This window comes from Megachile rotundata, chromosome 4 (genome assembly GCF_050947335.1).
Source record: "Megachile rotundata isolate GNS110a chromosome 4, iyMegRotu1, whole genome shotgun sequence".
Lineage (NCBI taxonomy): Eukaryota > Metazoa > Arthropoda > Insecta > Hymenoptera > Megachilidae > Megachile > Megachile rotundata.
This window is the reverse complement of record NC_134986.1, coordinates 15,861,896-15,878,675: the sequence shown is the minus strand read 5'-3', so window position 1 is coordinate 15,878,675 and position 16,780 is coordinate 15,861,896. Positions and strand designations below refer to the sequence as shown.

Sequence of the window (16,780 nt, the reverse complement as noted above, 5' to 3'; positions counted from 1 at the left end):
AACTCTTCATGTGGTGGATCCCACGCGTGGAGGACCTCACATATGATGATCCAATGCGTAGTGATCCCATATGTGGTGACCCAATGCGTGGTGATCCGACGCGTTGTAGTACTATAAGTGATGGTTACTACGCGTGGTAACGCTTCATGTGGTGGATCCCACGCGTGGAGGACCTCACATGTGATGATCCAATGCGTGGTGATCCCATATGTGGTGACCCAATGCGTGGTTGATCTCATGTATAGTGATCCTACGCGTGATAGTACTATAAGTAATGGTTACTACGCGTGGTAACACGTCATGTGGTGGATGATCCCACGCGTGGAGGACCTCGCATATATTAATCCAATGCTTCATGTGGAGGATCTCACATATGATGACCCAACACGTGGTTGATCTCACACGTAATAATACTATAAGTAATAGTTACAACACATGGTAATACCTCAACTGGTGGATACTACATATAATATTATACATGACAATCTAATATACGACAATTCTACTTCTGATGATTTAATGCATTGCGTCCTCATGGCTGATGATACAACCCATGACAATGTGACACGAGGTAATTTATAGTAACAAAATAACCACTGACAGTGGTCTTACATGTGACTTGGTCCTACATACTGCGACCTAAATATAACACAAAGAAATTTAGAAACTTGCAAACTTGAGTTTTTAAGTTTATCTTGTAGAAGCGAGCTGAAAAATTATTTTTTGGTTCTAATTTAAAGTGAAGCATAGAAGTGTACAAAACGTATGTATGTGCACATGGTGCAAATATTTTCAAGCATCACTTAACGGATTTATTTCCAATTTTCGCAGTTTCGTGTAAATTCAAAGTTGCCCGAGTAGAAAAATTCAAAGCTGTCCGATGCAATAAGGTTTTTCATAAGTCCACATTGAAGGTTTACAGCGTCTTATTGTATTCTTTATCTCCGGAGATAACGGTAGGAACAAAGAATGTTCAACATCTTCGATTACAGAACAATCACTTCCTCTTTTTTTTGTTATTATGTTCTAGAACAAAGGCCTTTGAAAATATCTATCTTATTACGTGGTTAATCTTGATTAATATCGAATAAAGCACGAAATACTAAGTACATATATACTCATTATATATTTATCTCTATGCGCTATCTTTCTAAAATTTCAAAATCGACTGACGAGAATCAAAGAAACATTTTTATTCGATGGAATTGTTACCGAATGAGACGTTGATAGAATACAATGAAAAATGGATATGCAGTTCCAAAACGGAGCGTGAGTTATCTTATGGAAAAGGAGCTGTCATTGGAGACAAGGTACGCGCGTGAAGGATGAACTGAATCATCAGCTCGTAATTTTTTTCACGACCGCCATTACGGAGGTCATGTTCCACACTTTCGATTTCTAACTATTAACACCTTTGCGTAATACAAACTTTATAAAGTTCTGTTCAAATCAACACAAATTAAATATGGAAGGTAGGAATTCGGGTCGTAGGAATTCGGTGCGTTGGAATTTGGTGGGTTGGAATTCGGAAAGTAGGAATTCGGTGCGTAGGAATTCGGTGCGTTGGAATTTGGTGGGTTGGAATTCGGAAAGTAGGAATTCGGTGCGTTGGAATTCGGTGCGTTGGACTTCGATGCGTTGGAATTCGGGACGTAGGAATTCGGGGCGTTGGAATGCGGTGCGTTGGAATTTGGGGCATTGGAATTCGGTGCGTTGGAATTCGATGCGTTGGAAATCGGTGCGTTGGAAATCGGTGCGTTGGAATTCGATGCGTTGGAATTCGATGCGTTGGAATTCGATGCGTTGGAATTCGATGCGTTGGAATTCGGGACATAAGAATTCAGGGCGTCGGAATTCGGTGCGTTGGAATTCGATGCGTTGGAATTCGGTGCGTTGGAATTCGGTGCGTTGGAATTCGGTGCGTTGGAATTCGGGACATAAGAATTCGATGCGTAGTAATTCGGTGCGTTGGAATTCGGTGCGTTGGAATTCGGTGCGTTGGAATTCGATGCGTTGGAATTCGGGACGTAGGAATTCGATGCGTTGGACATCGGTGCGTTGAAATTCGGTACGTTGGAATTCGGTGCGTTGGAATTCGGTGCGTTGGAATTCGGTGCGTTGGAATTCGGGACATAAGAATTCGGGGCGTCGGAATTCGGTGCGTTGGAATTCGATGCGTTGGAATTCGGTGCGTTAGAATTCGATGCGTAGTAATTCGGTGCGTTGGAATTCGGTGCGTTGGAATTCGATGCGTTGGAATTCGGGACGTAGGAATTCGATGCGTTGGACATCGGTGCGTTGAAATTCGGTACGTTGGAATTCGGTGCGTAGGAATTCAGTGCGTTGGAATTCAGTGCGTTGGAATTCGGGTCGTAGGAATTCGGTGCGCTGGAATTCGAAATGTGAAAATTCGGTGCGTACTTAAACTTAAACCAAATTAGCCCAAATTATTACAAACTTAATACAAATTTTATGTGTACAAAATCAAAACAAATTACAATTTAATTAAAGCTTAAATATTTTTGGTCTCAGGTTTGCATCAGTCTGCAAATTTTTTTCATAAAAGCATTTCACAAATTAGACAGAAACAAGTTATTCGAAGTCGCATTAAAAGATCCTTTCTCATACCACAGGTCCAAAATTCACATCCAGACTGCAAAAAGAATTGCATCGCGTCACCGTGCAGAAACGGCATGCGTCCGAGACGCAAAAATAACCCGAGAGTCTTCCTCGTATGATGTAACGCTTGTTTTTCTAACGCTTCGCCATATAATTCATCATAATGATTTGCTTCTGTGATGCAAATGCTTATCGATAGATCTGCGAACGATCCTGTTTTTCTGGCGATCGCCATTTTTCCTTAGGAATTACAACCTCCGAGGATCAGAAACCTTTTGCAAGTTTGATATTACTGAACCGAGGAACAAATCCATAATTGTTCATAAATTTTTACTTGAGAGTAAAAATGTTATTTATGTAATTTGAAGAATTAATGTAGGGATGAATAATAAAGTTAGGTCACTATGTTCTGTTGATGAAGGTGAAGAAATTATGAAGGTAGGTTAAGTCTTAATTTAAACAAAAATTTTCTTTCTTTTTTCAATCTTGCAACTTTGCAATTTTGTTATATCAAAATACTCGTAACCTCAGTTCATGCAGAACCTGTATTAGTGAAGTTAATTAGCTTGAACAAAATTCAGACTGTCAGGTGAAAATGAACATTCGTTAGCCACAATGAATTAGGAGAATCAACTGTTTCAAAATGTAGACTTAAACACGATATCTGTATCGTATCTACATGACCAATATCACACTATTATCTGGTTCTATAAACAAAAAAATTCCTCGAAACACCAAATCCAAATATAAATCCAAAACCTGTTGCACCTGACCTCACCAGGTTACACCCTCAATACCTCAAGAAATCGAAGTCAATTACGATCGATCATTCTCAAACTTTCGTCAGAAATTCTCCGAAGGTGTCCAAACTGACGTCACTGATAAATTATCCGCCAGGCATTCCCGGATCTTGCGAAACGTATTCAGCCACTGGGATAACAGGCTGTTCCAATTTTTCACTGACTCACTCCGTTGGTCAACCCCCGAGATATATTTTGCAAGGAAGACAATTTCTAGAACGTGGATTATCTTCGCGACTGAGTTAACGCTTTCTGTTAGTCATTCTGATAATGATGGATCGAATTAGTCATTCGGTGCCCGGAAGAATTTTTCACGGATCATTTGGATACATCATCAATCCTCGCGTTGAGGTGTCACCTTTGATGTGGCTTTGTGACTTTTTGTGGTGTCATCATTTGACGATTGTGGCGTACTTAGAAATGGCTAGTTTTATAACTTCTTAATTGTGTATTAAAAACCTTCGGAATATTTGTAAATTTATAAAAAGAGATGTATCATGTCGTCAATGGTTGTTCCATAGAAGTCGTTTGAAAACATTGATAAATACATTAGGGTGTTATATTTGAGGTAGCTTTGTCTGTGACTTTTTCAGACATCATCATTTGATGCTATTAATATACTTACAATTGTAATATATTTGTCAATTGTATATTGAAAAGTGCAAACATCGTCTGGGATCATCATAAACCATCACCTGTCACCTGAGAATTCGGGACGTAGAAATTTGAGACGTTGGAATTCGGGGTGTTGGAATTCGGGACGTTGGAATTCGGTGCGTTGGAAATAGGAACGTTGGAATTCGGGTCGTAGGAATTTGGAGCGTTGGAATTCGGTGCGTTGGAATTCGGAACGTTGGAATTTGGGACGTTGGAATTCGGAGCGTTGGAGTTCGGTGCGTTGGAATTCCAAGTGTCGAAATTCCAAGCGTAGGAATTCCACGCGTAGAAATTCAACGCGTGGAAATTCGGTGCGTTGGAATTCGGGACGTAGAAATTCCAAGCGTAGCAATTCCACGCGTAGAAATTCAACGCGTGGAAATTCGGAGCGTTGGAGTTCGGTGCGTTGGAATTCCAAGCGTAGGAGTTCCAAGCATAGAAATTCCAAGCGTAGAAATTCCACGCGTAGAAATTCAACGCGTGGAAATTCGGTGCGTTGGAATTCGGGACGTAGAAATTCCAAGCGTAGCAATTCCACGCGTAGAAATTCAACGCGTGGAAATTCGGAGCGTTGGAGTTCGGTGCGTTGGAATTCCAAGCGTAGGAGTTCCAAGCATAGAAATTCCAAGCGTAGAAATTCCACGCGTAGAAATTCAACGCGTGGAAATTCGGTGCGTTGGAATTCGGGACGTAGAAATTCCAAGCGTAGCAATTCCACGCGTAGAAATTCAACGCGTGGAAATTCGGAGCGTTGGAGTTCGGTGCGTTGGAATTCCAAGCGTAGGAGTTCCAAGCGTAGGAATTCCACGCGTAGGAATTCCACGCGTGGAAATTCGGTGCAGTGGAATTCGGAACGTAGGAATTCCAAGCGTAGGAATTCCACGAGTAGAAATTCAGCGCGTGGAAATTCGGTGCGTTGGAATTCGGGACGTAGGAATTCGGGACGTAGGAATTCGGGACGTAGGAATTCGGGTCGAAGGAATTCGATGCGTTGGAATTCGGTGCGTTGAAATTCAGTGCGTTAGAATTCGGTGCGTTGGAATTCGGGACGTCGGAGTTCGGTGCGTTGGAATTCAGGACGCCGGAATTCGTGGAGTAGGAATTCGCTGCGTTGGAATTCGGTCACCTTTGATATGTTCACATTTGTGACTTCTTCATACATCATCATTTGTCTCTGCCACCATACCTCCTCTATAACTTGCAAGTTTTATAACTTGTCCATTGTAAATTAAAAACTCCCACTCCTCCAAATCCCCATATCTCCAAATTTCCTTTTCAAACCCCCAAATCTTCAAATCCCCAAATCATCACCTACCCAAATTCCCAAATGTCCTAAACTTTCTCCCATCTAATCACCCACCCAAATCTCGTACCACAAATAATTCCTAACAGTAAAACATTAAATCCGATAATCTAAAAACACTCGTACTCTTTGGAGCCTAAACTAGCACTGTTTAGAGACGGTTTGATTAACCGATCCGGTCGATCAGACACGGAATAACCCGGAGAACAGCTCCAAGATACTGGCCACGTTCGCAGAGCCATGACCTCGATCGAAGAATGCGCCGAGATTCGGTCCGCATAACGGGACCCGTAAAATTCACTCGAGGGCCAGCTTAGCACCAAGCTACTTAACGTATATTTCACTGTTTACGGTGAAAAAAGTAGCTTGAACGCCTGTTGCTACCCGGGTTCCGTTAACGATACACGGAACCATAAACATCCGAGTGAAAAGGTGTTGAAAAATGAAAATTTTTAACGAGAACGGAGGATACGAAAGGAAGACAAACGACAGTGTCTTGCGTCCTCGAAGAACGGCTGCTCAATGAGATTCTCTGCAAATCTTGTTAGTTATGTGTCACTTATTGTCGGGCTTAACCCTGAAATGCTAACCTGCGCATTTTTTCGACGAATTGGATTTAGCATAACGATCGGTGCAAGTAAGGTGTCTTAGGTCTTTACTCATTTTTTTGTGGACGTTGAGTGTATGGTACTCTGATGTCAAGTTATGAATGTGATGATCGCTTTTTAATTTAATATGGACAAGTTATAAAACAAGTTATAAAATTAGCAAGTTATAGAAGGAGTATGTTAGCAGCGTCAAAGGAGGATGCATGAAGAAGTCACAGAGAAAGATACATCAAAGGTGACGTGTTCATGTGAAGGCTGATGATGATGTTCATGGATCAAATGCTGATTATGAGACACATATGAGATTTGGAAGATTTGATGATTTGGAAGGTGGAAAATTTGGGCTTGGACGGATGAGGATTCGGGTGTTTGGGTAGCTGAGGATTTGGGTACTTGAGGACTTGGAGATTTGGGGGGTTTGAAAGGGAAATTTGGAAATTTGGGGATTTGGAGGAGTGGGAGTTTGGAGATTTGATGATTTGGAAGGTGGAAAATTTGGGTTTGGATGGATGAGGACTTGGGTGTTTGGGTAGCTGAGGATTTGGGGATTTGAAGATTTGGGGGGTTTGAAAGGGAAATTTGGAAATTTGGGGATTTGGAGGAGTGGGAGTTTGGAGATTTGATGATTTGCAAGGTGGAAAATTTGTGTTTGGATGGATGAGGACTTGGGTGTTTGGGTAGCTGAGGATTTAGAGATTTGGGGGGTTTGAAAGGGAAATTTGGAAATTTGGGGATTTGGAGGAGTGGGAATTTGGAGATTTGATGATTTGGAAGGTGGAAAATTTGGGTTTGGATGGATGAGGATTTGGGTGTTTGGGTACTTGGGGATTTGGGGATTTGGGGGGGTTGAAAGGGAAATTTGGAAATTTGGGGATTTGGAGGAGTTGGAGTTTGAAGATTTGATGATTTGGAAGGTGGAAAATTTGGGTTTGGACTTGGGCATTTGGAGATTCAGTGACTTGGTTAAAAATTGAAATATTCAGTGACATGGAAGGTTGGCAATTGGCAGATCTGACGATTTGCCAAGTTCGAAACGTAGGTAGTTTAGATAGATAGTTATTCGGTGACTCGGAAGTTTGAGGATTTAAGTGCCTACATACTTAAGGATACCGAAACTTAAACATTCAAGAGTTTCGAAGTTCGAAACTAAACTTAGAAATTCGGATACTAAAAATAAATTTATAAATGTCCACATCCGACAAATGTATAAATGTGACACTCTTCTAACTTATAAAATCTAAGAATTGAAGATTTTTAAAACTTGAAAATTTATGAACTTCATAAAACTTCATCAAATTTATGAAGTTGATTGAAAAAGAGAAACCAGTACTCTTACTTAACAAGGAACCATATTTACGTACCGTGTATCTATCGCAAGAAGCTTTGTGCAAGATATCCGTAGCATTCAGCAAGTAGTTCAGCGCATGAGTAATGGCGTAGCTAGTCACAAAGAGAAATTGTATGGTACTGGGTTAAAAATCATTTTCAGTGGATTTTGTGCCGGTCAGAATAGGTCTGCACCGGTTTTATGTCGACCTTTCGCTGTTCGCGCAGGTGTTCGAACTATGCACGATTATGAATAACAGCGGTGACTATAGCGCAAGACAATGGTGACACGAGCCGGTTGCACCTACCAATTCATGCCAGTCGCTTCTATCGACGTGAATTCCTGGGGATCGATAATCATTTCTGACGGCTACCGCTCCAAGCAGCGCGTTAGAAAACACATAACATCGCCCACGCGGAGCCTCGCAAATCGCGTGGGCTCTTTCATCAATTTTCTGTTGATTAAATATTTCAGACATCGTGTGAATCATCTTGTCAGATAAAGGCTTTTTCTTTCATACAACTTTATGATTCTTTAATTATTTTCATGCAATTCTGGTTACTTATTCGTAAAGTCATATGCAGATATGTATGCATATGTGTACATATGTACATGTGTAGATATTGTATTGTACGTGTTGCATGTAATTTATTATTATAGAATTGATTGTACTGAATGTTACATTTGTATAGATATACATATGTACATGTACATATATGTGCACATGTATGCATATGTGTGTATGTATACATATGTACATATGCATATGTGTAGGTATTATACTATACATGTAACATGTAGTTTATTATTATAGAATTGATTGTAATGAATGTTACATTTGTATAGATATACATATGTACATGTACATATGTGTGCACATGTATGCATATGTGTGTATGTATACATATGTACATATGCATATGTGTAGGTGTTATACTATACATGTTACATGTACTTTATTATTACAGAATTGATTGTATTGAACGTTACATTTGTATAGATATACATATGTACATGTACATATGTGTGCATATGTATGCATATGTGTGTATGTATACATATGTACATATACATATGTGTAGGTATTATACTATACATGTTACATGTACTTTATTATTATAGAATTGATTGTACTGAATGTTACATTTGTATAGATACATATATGTACATATGCATATGTATGCATATGTGTGTACATATACATATACATATGTATGTAGATATTATACTATACATGTTACATGTATTTTATTATTATAAAATTTACTGTATTAAATGTTACACTTGCATAGATATATGCATGAACATATACATATGTATGTGTATGTGTGCATATATGTACATATGTATATAGATATTATACTATATATGTTACATTATTTTATTATCATATAATTGAACATATTGAATGTTACATTGAACCTGTTGAACATTTGATTGGATTTATTTCTGACTAATTATATCAAACATATAACTGTATTGTTGTTGAATATCATTAAATATTTCCACTATTATATTCATGTAAAATCTGACAAAATACTTGCACAGTTATATTAGACACTAAATAAAGAGTTAAAGAAGTATCATTTGGAAAAATTGAAATATTGATATTCATGTAAGTAAATCATTTGTAACCTCCTCTCAAAAAAATGTTCACATATGTTATCCTCACAAAAAGCAACATTTAGTTTTGGCAACAGGAAAAAGCATCCAAGTCCCATAATTAAATTATGGTGAATCGCTGATTCGTCGCCAGCGAGTTTACAGTTATCATTGTTTGATGGAATGCGGCCTTCCTTTCCTGTTTCCCGAGGCCATTCCAGCCACTGCGAAATATGGACAAACCCGGAAAGTCCTTGGCCGAATCGCTTTTGCGAACGTTTTCGCGCCACCTCGCATACTTTCGCGATTAACGTACGAAAAAGGGACGGGTGGCGACAGAAAATACGGGAAAAGAAAACGTGACCGTGCAAGCACAGGTGTCCGCGGGCGACGAATCGACCGATTGCGAATTCCACAGATCGATAAAAGCATTTTGGTATGCACGCTTGTGCGCAACATTGACGATTGCGAAAGGTTTCGCGGATTTGCGATATTGCGATGTGGACGCCTTATCGTGCATATAGCTACTGTAATGGCTGCGTTTATGAATATTTTCGTTGGGGAATAGTTTCGTTGAAATAGTGGATGGTTATTGGAAAGTGAAATATACGACAAGGGAAATTTATAGTTAGACATAGTGAAATTTGTAGTACTTGTTGGTATTATAGTACTTTTGGTATTAGATATGAGGATACGGTACTTGTACATTTGGTTAGGTTAGGTTGTTTGGTTGAGTTAGGTTAGGTTAGGTTACGTTAGGTTGGTTGTAGAAGCTTGAATAGAGGATTCAATACAAGATTGTATTCGGAGAAATTTAATTTGATATGAGTCGAGGAGGTAATTCGAGGAGATTGAATTTGGATTAATGAAATTTGAAATGGTTCAATTTCATGAGATTGAGTTCGATGTACGTCAATTCGAGATAATTCAGTTTGACGGGATTGAATTTAGTTTAAAGAAATTCGATATAGTTCAATGGAATGAGATTGAATTCGGTGTATGGAAATTTGATACGATTGAGTTGGACAAGATTGAATTTGGATGAATGTAATTCGATATGATTCAATTCGTTATGATAGAATTCCACGCAATCCAATTCGGTGCGATAGAATTCAACGCGATTAAACTCGGTGCAACACAATTCGATACGATTCAATTCAGTGCGATAGAATTCAACGCAATTGAACTCGGCGCAACCCAATTCGGTGCGATAGAATTCAACGCGATGGAACTCGGTGCAACCCAATTCGATATGACTCAATTCGGTGCGATAGAATTCGGCGCAACCCAATTCGGTACGCTTCAAATTCGGTGCAACCCAATTCGATATGATTCAATTCGGTACGTTTCAATTTCGGCGCAACCCAATTCGGTACTATTCAAATTCGGTGCGATTCAAATTCAGCGCAACCCAATTCGATATGATTCAAATTCGGTGCAACCCAATTCGGTACGATTCAAATTTCATGCGATAGAATTCGATACAACCCAATTCGGTACGATTCAAATTTGATGCGATAGAGTTCGACACATCCCAATTCGATATGATTCAATTCGGTACGATTCAATTTCGGCGCAACCCAATTCGGTAAGATTCAAATTCGATGCAACCCAATTCGGTACGATTCAAATTCAGCGCAACCCAATTCGATATGATTCAAATTCGATGCAACCCAATTCGGTACGATTCAAATTTGATGCGATAGAATTCGACACAATCCAATACGGTACGATTCAAATTTGATGCGATAGAATTCAACACAATCCAATTCGGTATGATTCAAATTTGATGCGATAGAATTTGACACAACCCAATTCGACACGATAGAATTCGACGTAATTGAACTCGGCGCAACCCAATTCGATGCGACAGAATTCGGTCCAACCCAACTCGAATGAATCCAACCGAATGCTATTGAATTCGACCAAACCCAATTCGATGCATCGTAACTCAGCCCAACCCAATTAGGGTCAATCCACCTGAATGTGGTTCAAATCGTTCCAACCCTATTCAACATGATTTAATTCAACCTAATCCAAATCCAAGTGATTCAATTCGACTGAACCCAACTCAAAGCGATTCACTTCGACTTGATAGACTCCACAACACAATTCGACCCAACTCCACCAGATGAATCTACCATAACTCTCAACAAAATTCCACTTAATCCAATATTCTTAAAACCCTGCCTGAGTCCAGTTGGCTTTCAAAACTTGAAAGTCTAGCAAGCGTAATTTAGATACGATCCTTTGAACATCGATAAATTAACATTTTAAAGGCAAATGATCATTAAACAATTCTACATCGACTAACATTTTAATCAATAGAGTCGTTACGCAATACCTCATACAATAGTTAGTGCAAATCGACAATAATTTTCTGAATCAAACAGCAATTATTTGTCACGAAAAAATACATGGATGTATTTCCTATGTCACAGAACTACTTAACGGATGCATTTTCGTACGTCATAGAACTACTTAACGTATTGATCATTTTTGCACTTGACACTGAGTCTTGACTGCGAGTATTTTCCATAAATATTGATGTAACTAATTGTATCATAGTTCGCTGGTCGTTTGTTGAAATATTCAGCTGGTTATTCAAGGGTGATATTTTGCATCGCGATAGAGGAGATGTTAATTTCACTTTAAGAGAGTACCAACAAGCATAATGATTTCAGAAAAAAAGAACCAATGCTCGTCGCATAAAATTGTTCATCTTTTATTCATATATTCCTTGCCGGGTGAAAGTATTAACATGGTAACGAGTTTCTGCTCGAATATTGATATTAAATATTACCATATAAAATTGTATATTTTTATCCTTGATGTTTTTATCTATTTGATTGAACGGTCCATTAATTCCATGTTTCGTTAATATATTATTTGCGATGCTGATTAATAAGATAGTATTACGTTATCACTGAAGATCACTGGAAAATTTGTACGGAACAAAAATAGAACATCGTTCAGTAATTTATTTAAAAGTGTTGGAAGAGAAATAATTGGTAATAGAACAAGCAATACAGTTTCACAGAAAATCAAATGTTTTTCTACGTGTTTACGTGAAACAAAGAATTCGTTCGCGTTGTTTTTATCTGAAACGAACAATTATCTCCGCGTTTCGATGACTTGTGTTTTGCATAAGTTGTCGTTGACGTAATACTAGTCTCATAATCTAACAGTTCACGTCCTGCTCACTCGAAGTTGATAATTTTTATTAACATAATAACACCTCGTATACTGACGTAGATTGAGGACGATTTTCTCTGAATGATTCATATTTCGCTATTTTTTCCTTCTCTTTATTTCCTCGATTTTACGTGCAAAATATCATCGATAACATTATCCAATTCATTTACCGCAATTATTAATGAATAACCGGTATTAATTATCGAACAGTAATATTTTCAGCTGAAATTACTTTGTAAAAAAATAAAGATTTCGTGTAGAAATCGTTCATAAATTATTCTGTGCACAGGTGATTGCAAGTAGAGCCCCAAAATGGCAAGGTTAGTTACGCCATTTTCGAATGAAATGGCGCGAAATTTAATTTGCTAATTGCACAGTTTGATGCTAAGGTGCTAATTGCATAGATTATACACTTTTATCTGTTTCAAATATTCGTATACTGTTATTCAAATGTATAATTATTCTGTTTTACCAAATATTTATTGTAGTATCAAAATATTTCGTTTACTGTATTTTTCTTATGTGTAACATGGCAAATTTTTCAGAAAATCTTCTCTTTTAATTAATGACAAATTTAATGTTCTATATTTAATGTTCTATAAATTTCTATAGAGAGTCAATAGTTCTAAGTACCCTTTGAAGCTTCATATGCATTGTAAATAATTATTTTGCACAATTTTACTGAACGAAAACGTGTTTTCACTAAATGTGTTCCATGTACAAAAACACACTGAATACCTCATCATCCTAAAACGAATGTTACTTACATTTATTGCTTACAATATACAAAATTATAAATAAATTCATTTTTTAAGTATGTTCTAATACCCACATATATATTATAAATAATTGTTCACAATTTTACTGAATGAAAACATATTTTCACTAATCCTGTTCCATTTACAAAAACACACTGAATACCTCATCATCCTAAAATGAATGTTACTTACATTTATTGCTTACAATATACAAAATTATAAACAAATTCATTATTAAATATAATTAAATTTATTATTTAAGTGTATACAATATCTATCTTTCTCTCAGTTAAAATACAGTATAGACAATTTAAATTTCGCGCCGGGCCACAAAAATGGCGGCACCGTCCATGAACGCATTCCGACTTCGAATTATGCGGGTCCTTAGCGACACCTCTAAACAAAATTGATCGCGTTCAGTTGCATAAGTAAAATTTCGTTGCCCAATGAGGTTTTGTCGTTGCAACACGCTCCCGAGGCGGCGAAACTCTTCGCTGGCGAGCAATTCGGCGCGAGTGTACCTTGTGAAATGAAGCAAAATGCACTTTCACCCGTTATTGCGTTTCGCAACCTCCCACCATCGACATCGAGCTACAATTCTGCTCGTCGCTCGACGAAAGTAAATTCTTCCCCACTTTTGAACAACCTGGTCTCAATTGTTTCAAGATAGACTATATTAATTTACGTCCTTACATATTCATCCTTGAACCTTATACTTAATTTCAAAGTATCACATTAAATATGAACCCAGTATTAATACTAAAAGTACCAAACTAGTCAAATGACTGCTTCACAAGGTTCTCGTAAGGTACACATTTTGTTGAAGTACATTTCTTGAAATCAGCATTGATTTACATGAAGATAAAGACTAAATATGTGTACTAATTCATGTTCTATAGTTTGTTTATCTATTTTTTAACTTCATTTTTAATTTCGAATTGAGTACACATTATGGCGTTGGTAGGTTTAGTGTTAAACCTTGCTCCTATTAATTTGTAACATAGTATACAGTCTCCACAAAAGTACCTTCATTCTTCTACAAATAATCCACCAGAATCTACAGCACCACACATGATGATCCACACACATATTCATGATCATCCACACATTCATCACGAATATCACATTCGTCAAGATGCACCATATTAAAAATGAACTATTTACAAAGAACACCCATAAATCAGCCATGGCTCAGTATTTACGTGGGTGTAACTGGGGTTAAACGATGGAAAGGAGGAAATTGGAAAAGACTAGAAGTAGGAGGAAGTACACGGTGGAGGTCGGCATGGTCAGCGAGCCACGTGCGCTGCACTCAAGCGCACTTTCACCGTCCACTTTCAAATTTCTTCCCCTCTCTCCGTCGAATTTTCCCCGGTTACCGACGATCCTTTTTCTTTCTTCCTTTCCCGTCACGTTTTCTTCCGCTCGAGAAAGATTCGAGGTCGACGAACGCGGGTCCCAACACCCCGAATTCCGGAGGATCCTCGGCTACCTGTGTACGCTATGGGCTCTGCGTTTTTAAACACCGTTGCGTAACGATCGTTAGATAACTCTTCCAGGGACATCGATTGATAGATTCGATAGGAATCGATCGAGATATTTTGGATCTAATTTTATCGGTGAGTTGGCTGATGTTTATCTCGAGCGAAGTTTTTTGGAAAGTTGACTATTGAGGCTGAACTGACTGAAGACTTTTATGAGATAATCAAAGTCTGGTTTTATGTGACAGGTGATGATTTGGTTGAATTAATTATTTAGAGAAGTAAATGAAAGGGACTTTTAAGGGCTGATGTTAGACAATGACGTATATTAATATCCTAAAAAGTAAGACTGGAAGATTATGTATTTTTGTCATCATGTCGTATGTGACATATGTGATCAATATTGCAAAATCAATTAGATTAATTGTTTATAGGAAAAGCAAGTGAAATGAACATTAGAGAGTTCTTAATATTAAGGCAATGGTATATATGAACATATAAAAAAAATAAAATTGAAGGTTTATGTATTCTTGTCCTCATGTCATATGTGACATATGTGACCAGCACTCCAAAATCAGTCAAGTTAATTATTTATAGGAAAAGCAAGTGAAATGAACATTAGAGAGTTCTTAATATTAAGGCAATGACATATATGAACATATAAAAAAAATAAAATTGAAGGTTTATGTACTATTGTCCTCATGTCATATGTGACATATGTGACCAGCACTCCAAAATTAGTCAAGTTAATTATTTATAGGACAAGCAAGTGAAATGAACATTAGAGAGTTCTTAATATTAAGGCAATGACATATATGAACATATTAAAAAAATAAAATTGAAAGTTTATGTATTCTTGTCATCATGTCATATGTGACATATGTGACCAGCACTCCAAAATCAGTCAAGTTAATTATTTATAGGAAAAGCAAGTGAAATGAACATTAGAGAGTTCTTAATATTAAGGCAATGACATATATGAACATATAAAAAAAATAAAATTGAAAGTTTATGTACTCTTGTCCTCATGTCATATGTGACATATGTGACCAGCAGTGTAAAATCAGTCAAGTTAATTATTTATAGGACAAGCAAGTGAAATGAACATTAGAGAGTTCTTAATATTAAGGCAATGGTATATATGAATATATTAAAAAAATAAAATTGAAAGTTTATGTACTCTTGTCCTCATGTCATATGTGACATATGTGACCAGTAGTCTAAAATCAGTCAAGTTAATTATTTATAGGACAAGCAAGTGAAATGAACATTTGAGAGCTCTTAATATTAAAATAACGATATACATAAACATATTAAAAAAGTAAAATTGAACGTTTATGTATTCTTGTCATCATGTCATATGTGACATATGTGACCAGCACTCCAAAACCAGTCAAGTTAATTATTTATAGGACAAGCAAGTGAAATGAACATTTGAGAGTTCTTAATATTAAAATAACGATATACATGAACATATTAAAAAAATAAAATTGAACGTTTATGTATTTTGGTCCTCATGTCATATGTGACATATGTGACCAGCACTCCAAAACCAGTCAAATGAATTATTCCCAGGAGAAATAACCAAACTGTACTTCTGAAGGCTCTTAATATCGAGACAGTGATACATCAACAGCTTAAAAAATGAAAATCCTTACACCTTTATTCTCCCCAAGACCAGCTATCAAAACTAAACATCCAAAGTTGTAACTTCTCGAAATACATCCAACTCATTACCCCCACGAACTTCAGAACCCTCATTGAACTTCGATACACGTCGTACCCTCAGTGACGTATAAACGTAAAATTGAAAATCGATTTTGAAAATGTGAACATAACCTCTTAATCGTTCCTCAGCGAGCGTAGCCAGTGACCTTTGAACGGTCTTCCTTCCTCTGGACGGCCTTTAAGCGTTGCGAAGGTGAGAGAGTTCAACTGGAAAACAGGCTGACCGGCTAACTGACGGGTCGGTTAGCCTTATCGATTTCCGATAGCGAAACCAACCATGCTCGCGAAGATCCGACAGTAGCTTGGGCTCGCGTAGCTCGTTACGATGGAGATTTTTTTGTTTCGATGTCGGTTTCCTAATGTTTAATCAGTCGACTGTCGGCCTTGATGGCCGAACGCACGTTCCGTGCCGCGTGAACCGCAGACGTTATCACGGATTTCGTAATTGAGCGCGCTAAAAGTTTTGAGAACCATGGTTGAAGTAACTGCGCATGTGGGTGACAGTTTTGGAGACGAAGTGTGAATAGGAATTCTAACACGTGGATAGGTACATAGATGGGTTATGCAAAAGGTACACTTTTGTGATATCTTTGGTTACAGTGCTTTGTTGCAAGGTCAAAAGGTGATTTGGAAGATTGAAGAGGTCTAGTGCTTCAGAATATACGCAGCTTTTCATATAACAAATATATGAAGTAATGCTGT

General features: G+C 37.6%; 1 protein-coding gene and 1 long non-coding RNA gene across 8 annotated transcripts in view; one reads left to right on the top strand and one right to left on the bottom strand.

Annotated features, from left to right (window-relative positions):
* Positions 1–16,780, bottom strand: part of LOC143264244 (uncharacterized) — a 119,192-nt gene that overhangs the window by 10,516 nt on the left and 91,896 nt on the right. The gene's annotated exons all lie outside the window — the stretch shown is intronic.
* Positions 1–16,780, top strand: part of Glut4EF (Glucose transporter 4 enhancer factor) — a 134,069-nt gene that overhangs the window by 31,883 nt on the left and 85,406 nt on the right. Inside the window, exon 1 of one of the 6 annotated variants that reach the window (XM_076530484.1) lies at positions 16,626–16,649. The exons of the other annotated variants lie outside the window; for them this stretch is intronic. Within the exon in view, the coding sequence (XP_076386599.1) occupies positions 16,641–16,649 (9 nt within the window). The 5' untranslated portion in view covers positions 16,626–16,640. Of the gene's footprint in view, positions 1–16,625; positions 16,650–16,780 lie in introns of those variants that run through there. 6 annotated transcript variants of the gene reach the window in all.